This window comes from Brachypodium distachyon, chromosome 1, assembly GCF_000005505.3.
Source record: "Brachypodium distachyon strain Bd21 chromosome 1, Brachypodium_distachyon_v3.0, whole genome shotgun sequence".
NCBI lineage: Eukaryota > Viridiplantae > Streptophyta > Magnoliopsida > Poales > Poaceae > Brachypodium > Brachypodium distachyon.
In genome coordinates this window covers 28032311-28051113 of record NC_016131.3, presented here as the reverse complement: position 1 = coordinate 28051113, position 18803 = coordinate 28032311, and the positions used below count along the sequence as shown (strand labels likewise).

Genomic DNA, 18803 nt, shown 5'->3' with positions numbered 1-18803 from the left:
TTGGTTGTAGATCTACCTGCACAACCTTTTCTATAGCAGTAAAGATCGCATAACTTTACGGCTCAAAAAGAAAAATCACACAACTTTACAAATGTGGTGGGATGATTCAACGAATAACTGTGCCTTCAGATGGTATGTATTACTATTGCGGAGGCGTACACCGGGAGTAGGCTTTCACGGTTCAGCAAGGACGAGGATACAGGAGGCCATTGGGCCGGGCCAGAAAAGGCCACCGAGCTGCCGAGCTTGGCGCATCACGGGCTCGCCCCGGCCGGAACTAAGAGCATCTTCAGCAGTGGCCCTTAAAACATGGCCCTATTTGTTGTTTAGGAGTTGCCCCTAAATTTTTTTAACCCCTATTTTAACTCGAGCTTCAGCGGTATCCCCTAAATTCCAGTCCCTATTTCTTTTGACCATCATTTTTACATGAGTTCTATGTGTATCCATAGTTTGACCACACAATAATTCAAACATACATAAGTCCAACACATGGATTTCAACCATATTCAAATACATTATTTCAAAGCACACATTTTGAATATAATTTTGAATTATTCAAAGATGGAAATTGCCGATAGTAGTAACAAAAGTAGTGCAAACAGTAGTGCGAACATCAAACATAGTTCAAGCAAATACCATAATATGAAATATCGCATGACACAACTACTGAGAACTATGCAACTCCCACAGATGCTCAACAAGATCATCTCTCAGTTGTTCGTGTGTTTGCCTATTTTTAATGCCCCTATGAATCGCCGAGAACTCCTCTAGTAGAAGTGGATCACGGTACCCATAGTCCTCTTGAGTCAGCACCTCTGTATCCTCTTGATCATAGTCGAACTCCTCCTCCTCACCTCGCTCATCGTCGATGATCATGTTATGCAGAATGACGCAAGCAGTCATGATGTACCAAAGAATATCCGGGTCCCACCATCTTGCAGGACCCCTCACCATTGCAAAACGAATCTGTAGAACACCAAATGCTCTCTCCACATCCTTCCTCACAGCTTCTTGCACCTTTGCAAAATGCTTCTTCTTATTACCTTGTGGACAAGATATGGTCTTCACAAAAGTAGCCCATAAAGGGTAGATGCCATCGACAAGGTAGTACCCCATGGTATACTTGTTACCATTAACCTCATACTCCACCTCCGGAGATGTCCCTGATGTAAGACGTTGAAACAATGGTGATCGTTGCAGAACATTGATGTCATTTAGAGAACCTGGGAGACCAAAGAAAGAGTGCCATATCCACAAGTCTTGTGATGCAACAGCTTCAAGGATCATTGTTGGACCATCCACATGTCCTGAGTACATCCCTTTCCAAGCTGTTGGGCAATTCTTCCACAAGTATTGCTCTCTTTAGAACCAAGCATACATGGAAACCCTTTAGCCTTGTTAATAGCAAATAAATGTTTTGTGTCATCCACCGTAGGTGCCCTCAAGTATTGCTCTCCAAATTTCTCAACCACAGCCCTCACAAAGTGCTCGAATGCTTCATTCATAGTGCTCTCAGCAAGTCTCACAACATCATCAACATTGTCAGCTGAACACCATATGCAAGTAGGCGGAACACACCAACAATCTTCTGAACTGGAGTCGCCCCAAGAAGACCTACTGCATTTGCCCTCTGCCTGAAGTAATCATCATGGCTCTCAACCTCATCCACAATGCGCAAGAAACGATTCATGGACATTCTAAACCTCCTCCTAAAGAACTTTTCATTGTACACTGGAGGATTTGCAAAATACTGGGCCACAATGCGCAAGTTGGAACCAAACCTGTCCCTTGGAACCACTGTACGCCCCGGTATTGCTCCACGCCGCTTCTTCTTGTTCCTCTTTTCCTCTTCCCCGGCTTCGGCAAGAAGAGCAATGGAGATGTACAGATCATCATCATCAATAGCAATCTCCTCCTATTCCTCCAACCATTGCTCAAGTTCATCATCACTGGAGCTGTCCATCTGCAAAAATTGAGCAATGTAGCCTTGAATTTATTCATCTTTATCCATTCATTCACATACATATGAATTTAGTTACACACAAACATATTGAAAAACAAAGATAGAAATTTCACCTGGCCGGGTCGGACGGGAGTAGCAGGCGCTAGGCACGGGGGCAGCGGGCGAGGGGAACAAAGGCGGCGTTGCCGGAGGGCGAGGGCGGCACAGTGGGTCCTGGCGGCGGCGCTGGGGTCGAGGGGAGGCGGCGGCGCTACCGGGGTCGAGGGCGGCGACGGCCGCGGTCGATGGGGGCGGCGCTGGGGTCGAGGAGGGCGGCGCGTTGGGTGGGCAAGGGCCGCGGCGTGGCAGGCGATCGAGGCCGGCGGCTTGCCGGGGAAAATGGCGGGAGGAGAAGCAGACCACGCGGGAGGAGGAGAGAGAGCCAAAAAAAAGAGAGATAGGGGCCTCCTAGGGAGCCCCCAGGAATGAGGGTCAGAGGTGTGTTTCTAGGGGCCTTCCTCTTTTAGAGGCCCGAATAGGGGGCCTGCTGAAGAGCTATTTTTTAAAAATAATACGAATTATTTAATCATTATTGAAAATAATACACGTTTTAGAACAATTTCAAAAATAATACACCCTCGGCCTGGCCCAGACCGACTGGAGCTAATCGGCCTGGCCCAAGCCGATTAGGCCCACTCGGCCTCGCCCAGGCCGACTGGAGGCCGGCCTGCCAGCTCACAGGCCGACTAGCCCTTGTCAGCATCGCCCAGACCGATTGGGCCCCAGTCGGCTTCGGCCAGGCCGACTGGGTGTTCGTCTTCCTCGCATGTATAGGGGAACAGAAGCTCGAACGCCACTCTTGCCGTTGATCTCCCTTCGATTCCCCTAGTATCCACTCATTCTCTTCGCATTAACACATACGAATTAATCCCCACTATTCCACGAACCAGTTCAGGCGCAATAGGTCTCTCGTCGCAGCTGGGGCTCCGGGCACGGCTTCGGCATGACGTCGGGGACGGCACGGCAAACGGCGACGGTTGTTCGCGAAACCTTGTCAAAAAAGGTGAAGGGGGTCAGACGAGTCTCCCGGTGAAAGGAATCGAGGAATAGAGCTTCGGAGCGAGCTCCCCTTCAACAATGGAGGCGACAGACGGCGGAGGAAAACGGTCGTGGCACGAGATGTAGAGAGCTTGAGGGGCAACCTCTCAATAGGATAATGAGAGAGGAAGGGCAGAGGCACACCGTGACGCGCTAGGAATCGACTTTTATAGGTAGAGGAGGGAAACCGGAAGACGGATGCCGACGGGAGGCATTCGGTGCGTGTCAATGGAAGTGGCCATTAAAGAAGGAAAACGGGAGACCTAGCGCCTGAACTGGTTCGTGGAATAGTGAAGATTAATTCTCATGTGTTAATGCGATGAGAATGAGTGAAGACCAGAAGAATTGAAGGGAGATCAACGGGCGAGCAATGGCATTATGTTCCTCTACGTACGAGGAAGACGAGCACCCAGTCGGCCTGACCGAAGCCGACTAGGACCTAATCGTCCTGGGCAATGCTGACAAGGGTCGGCCTGACCGAGGCCGATTAGTTTCAGTCGGCCTAACCTAAACTAAGGGTGTATTATTTTTTAAAAAAATTCTAAAACATGTATTATTTTGAATAATGATTAAATAATTCATATTATTTAAAAAAAAATTAGCTGCCGAAGACAATTTTTTGGCTTCGACCTCTGCTGAAGATGTTCTAGACGGGCCGTGCCGGCAGGCGAACCCCCCGATCCTTCCTCTCCAATTCACCTCTCAAAGAAAAAAAAATCCCATGGCCTCGTCCCGACCCGACACGATCCTGCCTCGTCCCGATCCTCCCTCCCCATAGGCCAAGTCCCGAATCCTGATCATCAGGCGGCGCAGGGAGCATGGAGCAGGCGTGGTGGTGGCGCAGGGAACAGGCTCGGCGAAGCTGCACAGGAAGCGGCGGCGGCGGCGCACGGGGCGCGCGGCAGGAGGAAGACGAAGGGGAGCCGGGCTGAACGAGAGCTGGGCTTTCTTTTCGGCCAGGCTGGGCTCGTGTGCCGGGCCCGGGCCGGCCCATTGGCCAGCTATGTTTCACGAGGGGCTGTTTTGTCCGGATGTAGTAGATCCGACGGCAAACACTACCCATTCCACTCTCTCCGCCGGCGACCACCGCTGGGTTCGTTCTCCTTGAGACCTTGAGATCCAACTTCCCCTGCTGGTGGCCGTCGCCGGAGAAGTATCGAGATGCACGGCCAGCCTCGCCGCCCGGCGAAGCCGGAGGACGACGCGGCGGCCGCAGCGAAGGCCGCCAAGCTCCGGGACCTCCAGGTCCAGGTCCTGCAGAACCACCACTCCCGCACGTAAGCCTACTCCTCCTCCTCTTCCTCTTGCCGTGCCTTGCAACCTCCGAAGCCTCTCGCGAGATCGATCTCTAATGAGTTGCTTAGTCGATCGTAGCGAAAGAGCACTAGATCCTCGTCTCTGCTGCTGTGTATTTCGCCCTTTCTTCGTCAACATTGGAGCAAATGTAGCAGGAGTATACTTACTAAATTCGGCCTGTAGGTATACCGAGGAGGCGCTTGGGCTGAGCTTCAAGCTTCTCGAGATAAATCCGGAGGCCTATACTGCGTGGAACTACCGGAAGCTTGCCCTGCAGCACAATCTCAGGGAGCTTACTGACCCAGAGGCCATCAAGTCTTCTGTTGACGACGAGCTCAGAGTGGTAAGTTGTGGGCCATCAAGTTTGATCATGTGTCAGATTGTTCTATGCTCACCAGAAATCAAGTTGCTCATCTTTGTGAATAGAATTCAGTCGATTGCAGAGTAAGAAATAACAATTGGAGCTAGATTGTGCCAATAATAAAGTTTTGTGCTTTAGTTGTTTTAAGTGCATGTGTAGTCGATTGCTTGATAATCCTCTGTTTGTAATTTTGAAGGTGGAGATTGCTTTGAGGCAAAATCCAAAATCTTATGGGGCGTGGTATCATCGCAAGTGGTTGTTAAATCAAAAGCTTACCCCAGTGGATTTCAAGCGTGAATTCGGCCTATTGGATAAACTGTTAAAGGTGGACGCAAGGAACTTCCACGGATGGAATTACCGCAGGTAGATTTCTTTGTTGGAAATAAGATCAAAGATATTAATTAGACTGATTTCCACCCTTCACAGGTTCCTCGCTAAGTTTATGGGGGTGCCAGAAGAGGAAGAGCTTAAGTACACAATGGATAAGATCTGTGACAACTTCAGTAATTACTCAGCATGGCATAATCGTAGGTATGCAATTTTTAGCGACGTTCGTTCTAAATGCTCTTCGACATGTCCATGCTTTGACATTTGAAACTTGTTCTGACCTTTTGTGATGGATCATGATAACTAATAACAGTCAACTAAATGGAACCTTAAATCCATCCAAATTATGCTTCGTCTGTAGTGAATGATGCACAAATGTGTTGGCAACAGGACTGTCATGTAATCTATCGAAATTATAGTGCATATCTTGTAAAACAGCAAATGGAAACTTAATGGGACTTAGTTCTTTGTTGTTTGGACTACTATTGGTACCCTGCAGAAGTACATATACACTCTTGTAACTTTTGTGAGATGTTTTGAGTACATTGTATTATCTTGGTGTTAGTTGTTTCGATCTGTAGTATTTGGTTGAGTACTCTATTTGGTTTACTATCTGTTTTTGGTAATTACTTTTCATGACATGTTGTGTTATATGCTGCAATATCTCACTTAGTTTGTTGCAGTATACTTCTGTCCAATCTGCTTACCCAACAGAGGAAGGGTTTTGAGTCAAAGCAGAAGATATGTTCAGAGGAGTTTGAACTTGTAACCCAAGCACTTTTTACAGACCCGAGTGACCAAAGCGGATGGTTCTATCACCTCTGGCTTTTAGCTCAGACATCCAGTCCAGAAAATCCACAACTGATTTCATCATGGCCTTGCAATGGTGCCAAACTAAGTTTATCTCTGGTTGGGAAAAAAGATGACCTGAACACAGTGTCTTCCTCATTGAAGGAAGGGATTGTGCCCATTGTTCTCTATTTCAATGAGCCTGTCAAAGGATTAAGTCCATCAACTGTGAAGTTGAATTCTGATTTGGTGATTGGTAACAATATTCAATGGAGGCCCCTCTCAATAACAGACTCTGGACATTCCAACTGTTGGGCCACATATCTTGAAATTACAAACAAAGAATGTAGCAGTTCACAACAATTTTCTGTAGAAGTAAGTATACCCTGCTCAGATGACATTGTGTCTAGAAGTGGCTCTCATTGCAATTGTCCTGTGCATTTTATGTTTACCATTGAACTGGGCAACAATGATGATAAAGCACGGAATATCGATCTGTTTCATGACCCAATTTCCTGGAATGGCTCAGAATCAGTCCAATCTCACGGAAACCCCAGTTCTGTCCCTTTTGATCACCTAAACATCACTGATGCCTTGGTTCAAGAGGAGTCAAAATGGCATTTGGAAGCATTGTCTGAACAAATTGACCTTTTCAGAGAATTGCCTGATGAGAATAGGTTAGACTCTTCATTACTTTTGCAGCAGCTGCTTAATCATTCTGACCTTTGTTTTCACATTATACTTGCTCTTTTGCAGCAAATTTGCCAAGTTGACATTAGCACGGCTATCGCTTGCTTGTGCTGCAATAAAGTCCCGTGGAAATTCTCCCATTGAAAGGAAGGGATACTGCGAAGAGGCACTAGGGTTCTTCAGTGACCTGATTTACCTGGATCCATCTCATAAAAGATATTATGAGGATGAGCGGAGCTCAGTCCAAATGGATCAGGTAAAGTGAAGAATTGTTTAACAAATTTGCTTAAAAATTTTGGTTATGAAAAACTGGAAGCTTTTAGTATTTGTGGAATTGTGCACTTAAAAAACAAGTATTAACATGACTATTTTGGAATTTTTTTATGTTTTTACATTACTGGGGCTGTTTACGAGAATTTCTTCTCCATTTATATTAAAGTTTAGTGCTATGGTGAAATAACTAGAGCCTACAAGTTCTCTGACCTGTTGATTCATTAGAAAGTTCCTGTTGATTCATTAGAAAGTTTGATAACACCACGTGTTCTCTGTGTGTTCGAGTAATCATCTGCATGCTCCTTGAAACCGTCTAATAATCCAGGTAAACTAATTTACACTGATAACCATGTGGTGTTTTAACACCCTTTGGAACTATGTCGACTCAAGTTAGAAGGTTAATATTGTTCATCAAAAGGATGGAGTATGATTAATTAACATTTTATAAAATTTGTGTAAAAGATGCTCCCTCCGTGTTATCATCATTTAATGGGTTGCATATAAACATAGAATTTGCTGAAGTCTAACATGTCCTTTTCTTGCAGTTGACATGCAATATGGCGACTTTCATGGAGCACTGTTCAGACCAAGTGCAATCAAATCTATCTCCGTTAAATCATGTGCAACTTTGCAGATTGGCATTAACACGCATTGGATATCCTGAGCGTTTACTGTGGGTTCAAATGCTGGACCTAAGCCATAACAATCTCCGATCAGTTGAAGGTTACATCTTTTTCAGAAGCATTTTGGTAGTTATCAGCGGAATAGGAGTACAGGGCCTACGAATTAGCTTCTCAAATGAAATTGATTAAAATAATTTATGTCTTCCAAGATTCTTGCTCCAAGTTATAAGCTGACACCTGAACAGATTTTACACCTCAACAGTTACAAGAAACTAAATTATTGTGTGTGTGTGTGTGTTTTTCAGGTTTGGAGGCTTTGCAGCAGCTTGTCTGCCTGAACATCAGCAACAACCAGATCAGTGGTTTCACATCACTTGAACCTCTCACGAAGATAATTTCTTTGAAAGTACTAGATTTATCATGTAACGAGATTGGAGCTCACTCGATAGACACAGCACGGTATATCTGCTTATCTCCGTTTTCACACAAAGTCGAACCATGTGATGCATTTGAAGAGTGCCGAAAGAAAAACATCAATGTCGAGGAATTCTGGGACGCCATTTTGTTCTTCAAATCTGTGAACTTGGTGCAGCTTGACGTCAAAGGAAATGCAGTTGCCAACAAAGATACATTCAGAACTGTTGTGATGACACTCAGTCCTTCTCTAAAATTCCTTGACGGCACATGTGTTCATTAGCTATTCATCAGAGAATAGAAACTTGGATGGGATGTCAAAAGTAATCATTGTACTCTTTTTTTGCTAGCAGCCATAGATCTGCTCCATGTGTATTACAGCTTCTGTAAGCAGATTTGAGAGACAAATACAATGTTCTTTGGTACCACTACAGAATTGCATTTGCAGTTCACCATGGGCATTTACGTTGCCAGCAGAAGTTTGGCAGACTGAAAATCAACAAAAATATAATTTTACATACAAACCTATTTATTTTTTTCAGGAAAATTTTACGTACAAACTGTCAGGCTAGTTTTCCTAACTGCGTTGTGCAATACTATGTGCCATGCCATCCAGGGTAATTTCACTTGATGACACATTGTGAAATACCCTTGTATGGCATCAATTACAATCAAAAACCAAATCCAGTTTACAAATTCTTGTCGATTTCACAGCCAGTCACACTGATTGAAGATTTAAGCAGTAGAAGTATAGCACTTTCAGTTTTGTTATATTGAACTGAAATCTGTCATCCAGCTAGAATAACAAAATATGCAGGGAATCTCACATGACAGAAGACTACAAATTAAGTAAGTCACCGTAAGAAGGTTTCCAGACATAAATACGTCTAAGCTATATATGCTTGGGAGAGCAGAAAAATATCAAAAACATCCTTCACTTGTCCAAGGACAGGAGAGACATCTGCTCTTCAATAAAGCAATCAACATGGCAAGATAAACGGCAAGCTGCGGGGATCAGGATGAGCCCAAGGCACCTCTGTTCTGTTGGAGGCGAAGGAGAATGGCGCGCGCTTCGGTACTCCACTGCGTCCTGAAGGATTATGTTCCCTTGCTTGTCGATGCAGTGAAACAACCCAAGGAAATAGCGTCCATCGTTCACCCCGATCAGCATTCTCCGAAAAAGCAGCTTCTGGAGTTTTGCTACATGCTGTGAGCTGCTGCTAGTTGTATCCACAGATGTAGTAGAGCTGTTGAGGTAAGTAGCTTCAGGGCCCAAAAAAGCTTGACCATCAGGTGGTCCCTCCATTATGCCCTCTGCCAGAGATGAATTCTAGAATCAATATCAGGTGATGGAAAAAAAATTGTAGTCTACACCAGTGAGAAAAATCTTTCAAGAAATCTCACTGAACTAAGGTGAATATTCATCAAAGCTGTATGAAGCCCCTTAATACACCAGTAGATCACTGATACTAAACAGGAAGCAGTATCAGATCCACAATTACAGTCCCGATGGATATGGAACCATCAGTGGCAGAAGCAAGGGAAAAAAATCTGGCAAGCGTTGCAACATGCCGTGAACAAGTAGATAACAAGATATCATACATAGTTGACAATCACAGCTTCTTCTTTTTCTGAACCAGGCTATCCCAATTTTCCATTAAGCAACGTAAAAAACAGTCTAATGAGCATCACCAGGAAAAAGAGAGGGAGCGGGTTCGAGCATCACCAGGAAACTACTAACCAAACATGTAGGTTATGGGACGAAAGAAATCTAATGACACTACACTAGAGAAACTAACCTAGAGTAGAATAAAGTTCAGATGCCACGCAGGGCCAGCCATTAAAATGACAGTTTATCCATATAGAACTGCAACCTCTATATCACAAGTAAATAATGGTTTAGTATCTTTTATCAGCCTCTTCAACGTCTACTATGAAATGAAACTAACCACGCTGATAATTTAGTAACTTGCTTTGAGAATGGTGCGATCTTCAGTGTAACCCAGTAGACCAAGCCTAGATCAACAGGCATCTCTTGATCGAGCATGGTGGATGAAGTTAACTGTATCTTCAATTTTAGAGCGAAATATACTACCTGGTGTTTCCTTAAAGCAGAATATGCAAAGATTATGTTGCTGTCAGTGGCGACTGCTATCTAATGGCTTAACCTGGGATTTCTTTTTCACGATAGCTATGATAGTAGTGCTAGATTCCAACAAAACTCAAACGTGATATCTAAATGGAATTCTAATGAATCATTGGGAAGAAAAATAAGCATGAGGCTAGGCACGCTTGGGCCTCAGTGATCCAATAGACCAATACCCCCCACAGGGCCAAAGGCATCCACCCGTATCGCCCCTCCCCGTCCTCCTCCGACCTCGATGGACCGGAGCCGCCAAGGCCACCACCCTTCTCCCTTCAATACGGCCATGCCGCCCTCGAAAGGATCGACTGCGGCCCACGCGCGCCACCACGCTCCTCGGCCCTCGCTATTCATTCCGTTGCAGGGGTAAGCGATGCAAGGCTCCCAGCCCACGATTTCGCGCGCATGATTTTGCTGGTGGTGGCCCGTTATTCACATCTGAACAGGGAAAGCGGGAGGGGATGACCTCACCTTGCTGCTGGTGGCGGCGGCCGGAAGAGAGGGGGTCCTGAGGGAGCTCGGGGCCGGACGACGTCGGGGTTGTTTGCGGGCTCTGTCGCTTGGGTTGGAGGTCTTCCAGGAGGCCGACGGCGAGGGGCAGAGGGCGGCAGGGAGCTACGGGGGAATGGGGATGGTGGCGGAGGCCAAGGAGAAAAACTCGAGGGGGATTCCTTTTTCCATAGAACCTTCACCCGACTCGTGAGGCCTTGTTTGACCGTAGAGTATTCTAGATGAAACCCGTTTAAATTATCGTTCCAGCTCTCGCAGATCCACTTTGCAGCTCGTTTGACAGCCCGAGTCGTGTAAACCCAGAAAAAACCCCTAGATACACCTCTTGTGGGCTATCATTCGAGACGCCGGGAGGGGGTTCGCATTTTAGAGGCGCGGCGGCGCAGTGAGCCTCGCAGAGGCGAATCCTGAGGGGAGTAAACGAAGCCCGACCCCGGCGCCCCTCCGTCCAGCCGTTGAACCTGCGTCGGCGACGACTCTGCGACAGTCGACGAATCCTCGGGCGACGTCGAGGTTATAGTCCTGTCTTCTTGCTCTTCTTCCCAACTTGACTCTTCCCCAAATCCTGTCGTCGTGGTCAGGGATGGCAAGCAGTAGTGAGACGAGGTCTTCTTCTCCCCGTCTGGATCTACCCTTTCCTCTATTGTTGCCCTCCTGATTAAGGCCTTAATCTTGATTCTCCTCCCATCTCCACCTCTGGCCAGCCCCTAGCACCGCCTTCTTCCAGGGCCGCCTACGCCTCAGCCAGATTTAGCACCGGAACAAATACTGGCTAGCGATGAATCTTTGCTGTAGTGATGCAAACCGTAACAGTTTAAAATTGCATTGTGTGTTGTTTGGAATGATTGCAGGGTGTTCTAGTACTGCTTTCTTTCTTTTGGGCATGTGATTAATCATGTTGCCTAATGACTACTATAGTACTATACTGTACTCATTCCTAGTGATTCTGGTGTTCTCAGATTATTCCCTTGGGTTATTAAACTGGTTTGAAGCTCAGGAGTAGAATTAGATAATCTAAAGCATTCCATATGGAATACTAGTGCCCCAAGTATGATCCATGGTGTTTCTATAGTCTGAATCTGGAATACTGGTTGGGAAATTCAATCTGGAATACTAGTCTGAATCGAAAGTCGATCAACGACCATGAATCTCGAGTATCTGTAAAAAAATTTGAAGGATCAAGTATCTGTAATTTAAGCTGAGTTGTTGGTACATTTTAGAAACTGTGTGCATCTTCAAAGTTTCATATTTTTACCTCTCGTGCACTTCGAAATTTTATGGCGTCTAACTTGGTCGCTGTTACATAAGGCAACTTTTCACATTGAACCGTTAGTAATGTTGGTGTTATTCATCCTTTGCAGGATCAGCTATCAGTGGACCCGTTGGCAAAGGAGTGTGTTGACCTTTGGCCTAGGATACAACGCAAATGCCATTGTTTGAGAGCTGATTAGCCTGTGCTGCTAGTACCTTGTGGACTATTGTTTTGAAGAAGAAAAACCGAGCTGAAGTTGTAATAATTTAGACTTCTGTTGAATTGTTGTCTGAGATTTTATGATAAGTGATTAATTACCTGGCTACCAAACAACACATTTGAGAAAAGAGATCGTAGTGTATTTTTGGGGAAGAGTATTTCAGAGTATTGGTGGGGGAATTTTTCACCAAATACTCTAGGGGAAAATACCCCAGTACCCTACAATACCCTACAGCCAAACGAGGCCTGAGGGGTTATTCTCAACTTTACCTTTTTTGAGCTCCAGTTTTTTTTTCTTTGGTATGGTCTTTGTTTCTAGGAGGCAACGACTAACAAGTCAAGAAAAATTGACATAGCCACATAGTTTGATTATATATCGCTACCTGGTGTTTTATTAACACGACATGAAGGACACACACTATATGTATATTAGGGGTTCGTTCGGTTGGAGGGATTTTTAAAGGAATTTTACAGGATTCCAACCCTTAGATTTTTTTTCTTATTTGTAGCATTCATTTTATAGAAATAAAGATTAAATTTCTAAGGATTGTGTCTATATTGGTATAATTTCTAAAGATTTTAAGCATTAGGTAAGAGCTCATTTCAAAATTATATGGATTAGTGTGCGCATGGCATTCCAATCCTTTACTTTTCCTATTGTTGTGATTTCATAATCCTGTGAACCAAATAAGCCCTGGAACTTTTCTTATAACTGTTGTAGGAACTGATATTTTGAAGAAGATCGCGGCATGTTTAATGTGCATAACAAACGAAATACGTATGTATTTCAAACTTTAAAACTTCAGAGTTTCAATATAAAAGATGATAATCATTATATGCACCTTAGTCTCAGATGGAGGTGGTACCGTTGTGGTGATGTACACCTAACGTTGTTTGTCAAGTGCACGTTTAAGATCAAGGTCATTGGTTATATCATTGCACACATGTCAAAACACAAGTTGACAACGAGAATGGCAGATCAGGTGAATGTACATGTCAAAACACAAACCAACGGCTAGAACGCCAACTTGTAGGCTTAGAACATTAAATGCTACATATGTCAATACAAAATATTAACGGGCGGCAGATGTAGATTTCACGGACACGCACACGCACACGTTAAAAACGCAAATAGAAGTTAGAACGATGTGACATGTGTAGAGTTCACAGGAGCGTACACGTCAAGACACAAATCAACGACCAAAACGTGTACCATAGATACAAAGTTCATTAGAGCGTACACATCAGGACACAAATCGGTGGGGCATAACAACGAGCGCCCAATGTAGATCTCACGGGAACATACATGTCAGGTCAAGACATAAATCGACTTCTAGAATGACAAATGGTAGGTATAGCTTCCGAAGAAACGTACTCATCAAGTCGCAAATCAACGGTTAAAATGACAAATGACGCGACATATTTCACAGCATATCAGCATTTGCATACACAAACAAATTGACGGCTAGAATAGAGTATGTTTAGTCCGAAATACCCAACTGTTGCTGCTGCCAAATTCTGAAACCCTTGTCTTTGAGAGGTACGGAGAAAGAAAAAGAACCCTCAAACCCTAACTTCTTCCCCCATGGACGACGGCGACCTCAGCTTCGACTTCGAGGGCGGCCTCGACCCGGCCCCGGCGGCTGGGGGGCTGGCGCCGTCCTCGGGCGATGCCGGCGCTATCGGGGGCGGGGGCATGGACGGAATCGGGCACGGGCGAGGCCGCGGCCGCGGGAGCTATAGGCAGACGGTGTGCCGGCACTGGCTGCGGGGCCTGTGCATGAAGGGAGAGGCCTGCGGATTCCTGCACCAGTTCGACAAGGCGCGCATGCCCGTATGCCGCTTCTTCCGCGACTTCGGCGAGTGCCGGGAGCCCGATTGCGCTTACAAGCACTCCTACGACGACGTCAAGGAGTGCAACATGTGAGATCCCCAATTCGCTCCGATACCCCCAGAAAAAATTGTTGGAAGTAGTTAAGTCATAATGATTGCCTGGTTTCTAGCTCTTAAGATATAGCTGATGGTATATATTTTCTAGTTATGGTGGAATTTAGCGATCACCATTTGTTAGCTTGGGGAAGGTACTGACTTAGGGGTGCCCATCTCCTTGGGTAGTTGGGGGTTTAGGTCTCAAGGTTGCTCTGTTCATAACCCCCTGGATCAGTCTCAGTCTTGGAATGATATGTTGTAGTTCAATTCAATTTCCTGAAATTTAGTGACTGAAATACAGTTTTGATTGCTGCTGATCGAAGCTACTGAGGAAATAGTGCATGAATATATTATACAAGACAGTTTGTTGGAAAAGAAAATTACTGTATGGCTTCTAGAGATGGCAGGATGAAAGATGCTAATACACTAATGATCTTTTTATGTGCAGTTATATGTTGTTAAAATGTCAAAAATCGATTAATTACAGGCATTTGTCGTATCTGACATTTGCGCTATCGCATGGTGGTCTACAGGTACAAGATGGGGTTTTGCCCTAATGGCCCACATTGCCGGTACAAGCATGTCAAGCTACCTGGACCACCACCTCCTGTTGAGGAAGTTCTTGCAAAGATTCTGCAAGTGCGCACATCCGGTTTCAACAAGTTTAATCAGCACAGGGGCAATAACTATAATCAACAGGGGGAGAGACCTCGACCTCCACATGGTTCAGGCTTACCTAACCAAAATTCGACAGAAAATGCTACCGCCGTGACAATGCAACCAGCTGCTGGGCAACAAGCTCAAACGATGAATCAACAGCCTCCGCAGAAGCAGCAGCCGCAGCAGCAGAAGCCAAATACAAATGACCAGGTTCAAGGTGTTCCAAATGGATCATCTAATCAAACCACCAGAATTGCAACACCCCTTCCACAAGGGACAACTAGGTGCGTGTGGAGTTTCTAGTCGATCTTGTAAAGCTTTCAGCATACTCTGTGAAAACAATATACGTAGTCTTAGTTGCCATGGCACATATTACTAGCAACATTATGTTCTGTGTTCTGATATTTGAGACAAAGTTTGTTTGTCCAAGCCTGTTTTACATTCACCTAGTCGACATATGAAATATGTTGTAACCGCAGTCTGGATACTTACATAAGTTGTTAGCTGGCACTGTTCTTGCTTTTCTGGGTTCTGAAGTTAGTTTGTGTGGTTAGCTGGATATCCCAAGGTTGGTTCCACAATATCTAGCCCTTCAGCAGAATAAGCTTATGTGGTTTAGCAGCAATCCACAGGGTTGCTATGTATGACATCATTTGTATAAATTATTTCATGATTGGAAGTTTTATTAGCAGTTCCTGGAGGGAATACACATGATAATTAACATATGGGATGTACACTTGACATTAATTCAAATGTGTATCTCTTCGAGTTATTTCGAATGCTTTCTAGGAATAACATATAGTTTCTTATTGACTACATAATTTGAACCAATATTTTATATTAGTTTAAGTTTTCATATCTCTAGATGATGTGGTATACTCCCTCCGTCCAGGTAGCAAAGGCCTATCTCCCTCAAAATGTGATTCACGAATCTAAGGCCCCTTTCACATGTCTCCCTCTTAACTACATGCAGTAATTCACTTGGTTTCTACTTAAACATTAATTCCTTTGCATGCATTGAGCCATTTTTGCTTTGGTTCTGGTGTTTTCAACATTAAATCTACACCTAATCTCCTTTTTTACTATGCTGGTTATACCATTTTTCAAGAGGCCTTTGATACCTGGATGGAGGGAGTAATACTTAAGGATCCAACATTTCAATTGTTGATATATATCTTATGGATGAACTACTCCCTCCTTTTCACAAAGGTTGGCATATTTGATTTCGTTAATACAAGCCTTTGACCAATAATTACAGTATTAATATGTAACTTATGTGATAGGAAACCATGATTATTAGCAAGACTTTAAAGACGAATTTATTGATATAAATTTCATCTATGAAAAAACATATATTAATTGAGTTATGATTGGTCAAAGCCTTGTCTTAACGAAACCAAATACGCCAACCTTCGTGAAGGAGGGAGTATTTCTGTATCAATTATCTGATCTTTTGTTGTAGTTAAGGGATAATCATGCATTCATATTTTGTGACTCCATCACCCACAACATAATGCTTTGTCTATTAGAAGTTCTGTTTGATGTTTCAATGTTTCATACTATCAGGCATCTTTGTGATAATCTAAAGTCTCGGGTTGGTAAATTTTAAAAATCAGGTACTTCATTGTTAAGAGTTGCAATCGGGAGAACCTGGAAATATCAGTTCAGCAAGGCATCTGGGCTACTCAAAGGAGTAATGAGGCTAAACTAAATGAAGCTTTTGAATCCATGGAGAATGTCATTTTAATATTTTCAATCAATAGAACCCGTAATTTCCAGGTAAATGGAACTTTTTTCTTTGCTCATTTTGAGAATACTAGACATTTAGCTGTAATCTTTTGTTGCTTTTGAAGGGCTGTGCAAAGATGACTTCTAGGATTGGTGGTTACATTGGTGGTGGAAATTGGAAGTCTGCTAATGGGACAGCACATTATGGTCGGAACTTCTCTTTACAGTGGCTTAAGGTACATATATTCTTATCCATTTCTTGTTTGTGTTTGCTATCACTTTTTTGGGTAGTTTGATCCTTTCCAGATTATGGAACATAAGACCTTAGAGCTGAGTAGCTGACAAATGCAACACATAGTTATGAATTAGAATCATGCAACATGGAAACATTATATGTTCTAATTTTGGTCCAGTCTGTGTTCTACCATCTTGGTATGTCTATGTTTACAACAGTTTTTGCTCTGCAGCTTTGTGAATTATCATTTCAGAAGACTCACCATCTTCGTAATCCATACAATGACAATCTTCCTGTTAAGGTACATCCCATACCTCATTCCAAATGTGTGTTGGCCTTGGCTGTTTGAAATATCTTACGTTCATACCTATTTAATTCACTTTTGACTTGTGCAGATCAGTCGAGATTGCCAAGAATTAGAACCTTTCATTGGCGAGCAATTGGCTTCTCTGCTTTATCTGGAGCCAGACAGTGAGCTTACGGTATGGCATGGTTTTCTTGCCTATTTACCATGTTGTCGGACATAGCCATTGACTTGTTTCTTACTGGCGGGCCTGCCAGCTTAAACCATCAGAAGTACAATTGTGGGGTTACAAATGGCTTTGTTCTAGGCTAGTATTCCCACGTACTGAATGTGATTTAAACTGCAGAAACACCATCCACCACATTATAGAACTTTGTTTTTACAAAGTAAAGTACCTCTTTATTCATTCCACGTGTATATAAGGTCTTGCCCACTTGTATTGTTTGTTTCAACATTTTTAGCAACCACACATTGCATTTCCCTTTCGTTTTCATTGTTTGAGGTGATGTCTGTGCACTGGCTGATATTTGAATATGGGTTTAGGAAATGCTAGTTGCAGCAGAGGCCAAGAGAGAAGAGGAGAAGGCAAAGGGAGTCAGTGCTGATGAGGCAACTGACAACCAAGATATTGTGCTGTTTGATGACAATGAAGAAGAGGAAGAAGAGGAAAGTGAGGAGGAGGAAGAAAACAATGGCCCAGAATCTCAAGGAAGAGGAAGGGGAAGGGGAATGATGTGGCCACCTCATATGGGCATGCCACGGGCCGTTGGACCACTGATGGGAGCGCGTGGCTTCCCTCCGAACATGATGGGCGACGGCTTTGGTTTCGGCAATGCCTTTGGCATGCCTGATCCTTTTGGCATGCCTCGTGGTTTCCCACCGTTCGGCCCAAGGTTTCCCGGTGAGTTCGCCAGAGGTCCTATGCCTGGTATGGTCTTCCCTGGAAGGCCTCCGCAGCACGGTGGCCTCTTCCCCATGGGTCTCGAGATGATGATGGGCCCTGGCCGAGGAGGACCGCTCATGGGAGGCATGGGAATGGGCGGGCCTGGGCGACCAAATCGTCCCATTGGCATGGCTCCCTTCATGCCCCCGCCACCTCCGCGCCCCGTGAAACGGGGGGACCAGAGAAGGCCAGGAGGTGGTGACAGGAGCGACAGGTATGAAACTGGGTCAGAGCAGGGAAGCAGGGGCCATGACACTGCTGGGAATTCTGCAGCAGACGGAGCCAGGTCCCAATCTGGGGACAAGTATGGCAGAAGCTCCTTCCGAGACGATGACAGTGAGAGCGACGAGGAAGCGGCGCCTAGGCGATCCAAGAAACGATAGAGCAAACAGAAACTTATTATAGAGCACCTTTTGGTCCATGGAGACTATTTTCTCCTTTCTGCCGAGATCAGCCAGATACCTCTGAAAATTCCACCCCTGTAAACTGAGAACTGAGTTGTATCGATCGAACATGTACACCAACAGCTATGGTTTTGTTAGGAGAGATTATAGATCGAACATCGGCCTCATTTTGTTGAGATTAGATCATTTAATCATGCGGTTTATATCTAGTTCTGTGCTTCTGAGTTAAAGATTGAGATTTATGTTTTGTCAGGCTGTGTGCTATGTGGTCTGTTAGTACAGGGAGGCCTAACGGTTAAAGTTTTCAGTTCAATGCTGCTAGCTTTCTATATGAACTACAAATTGGACTAGAATCATCACCCGTCACACTTGGAGCGCACGGGTGATTCTTCTTTTTGCCTTTCGGAAAAGAAAAGAAATACACGTGCAAAAAATTTGCTCTGTATATTTGATGCTTAATGGTGTCGCCGACGGCGGCTTTGGAGACTCAGGCCAAGAAACAACACGTGGCCCGGTGGATCCACTAGGGAGTGAGCTGAGCTGAGCTTCATTGTCCGTAAAGGAGATCTGGGGATGGGACCGGGCGGAGATCGTGAGAGGGACGGAGGAATCATGAGGAGATCGGCGTGGGGAAGACGATGGAGATGCCCAAATCCATCCACG

At 44.6% G+C, this 18803-nt stretch overlaps 4 protein-coding genes and 1 long non-coding RNA gene across 5 annotated transcripts; 3 read left to right on the top strand and 2 right to left on the bottom strand.

The window, feature by feature from the left end:
- Positions 1-663: 663 nt before the first annotated feature.
- Positions 664-2705, bottom strand: LOC100822596. The gene is made up of 4 exons (XM_014896111.2): positions 2682-2705; positions 1615-1915; positions 1316-1546; positions 664-1223 (listed from the first exon to the last, which is right to left on the bottom strand). The coding sequence occupies exons 1-4, from the start codon at positions 2703-2705 to the stop codon at positions 664-666; spliced, it is 1116 nt and encodes a 371-aa protein (XP_014751597.2).
- A 1369-nt stretch (positions 2706-4074) lies between these two features.
- Positions 4075-8272, top strand: LOC100838450 (geranylgeranyl transferase type-2 subunit alpha 1). The gene is made up of 8 exons (XM_003563358.3): positions 4075-4317; positions 4520-4679; positions 4894-5060; positions 5124-5228; positions 5708-6490; positions 6570-6759; positions 7322-7499; positions 7705-8272. Exons 1-8 carry the CDS (start codon positions 4202-4204, stop codon positions 8094-8096), a joined length of 2091 nt encoding a protein of 696 aa, XP_003563406.1. The 5' UTR covers positions 4075-4201; the 3' UTR covers positions 8097-8272.
- A 243-nt stretch (positions 8273-8515) lies between these two features.
- LOC100838157 lies at positions 8516-10689 on the bottom strand. The gene is made up of 2 exons (XM_003563357.3): positions 10428-10689; positions 8516-9127 (listed from the first exon to the last, which is right to left on the bottom strand). Exon 2 carries the CDS (start codon positions 9117-9119, stop codon positions 8748-8750), a length of 372 nt encoding a protein of 123 aa, XP_003563405.1. The 5' UTR covers positions 9120-9127; positions 10428-10689; the 3' UTR covers positions 8516-8747.
- LOC112269820 lies at positions 9693-12065 on the top strand. The gene is made up of 2 exons (XR_002961956.1): positions 9693-10322; positions 11828-12065. It is a non-coding gene; the product is annotated as an uncharacterized LOC112269820 (long non-coding RNA).
- Positions 12066-13455: 1390 nt separating this feature from the next.
- On the top strand, positions 13456-18370 carry LOC100837853 (zinc finger CCCH domain-containing protein 45). The gene is made up of 7 exons (XM_003563356.4): positions 13456-13860; positions 14400-14810; positions 16143-16305; positions 16380-16490; positions 16722-16790; positions 16885-16971; positions 17337-18370. The coding sequence occupies exons 1-7, from the start codon at positions 13523-13525 to the stop codon at positions 18117-18119; spliced, it is 1962 nt and encodes a 653-aa protein (XP_003563404.1). The 5' UTR covers positions 13456-13522; the 3' UTR covers positions 18120-18370.
- The last annotated feature ends 433 nt before the right edge of the window (positions 18371-18803 follow it).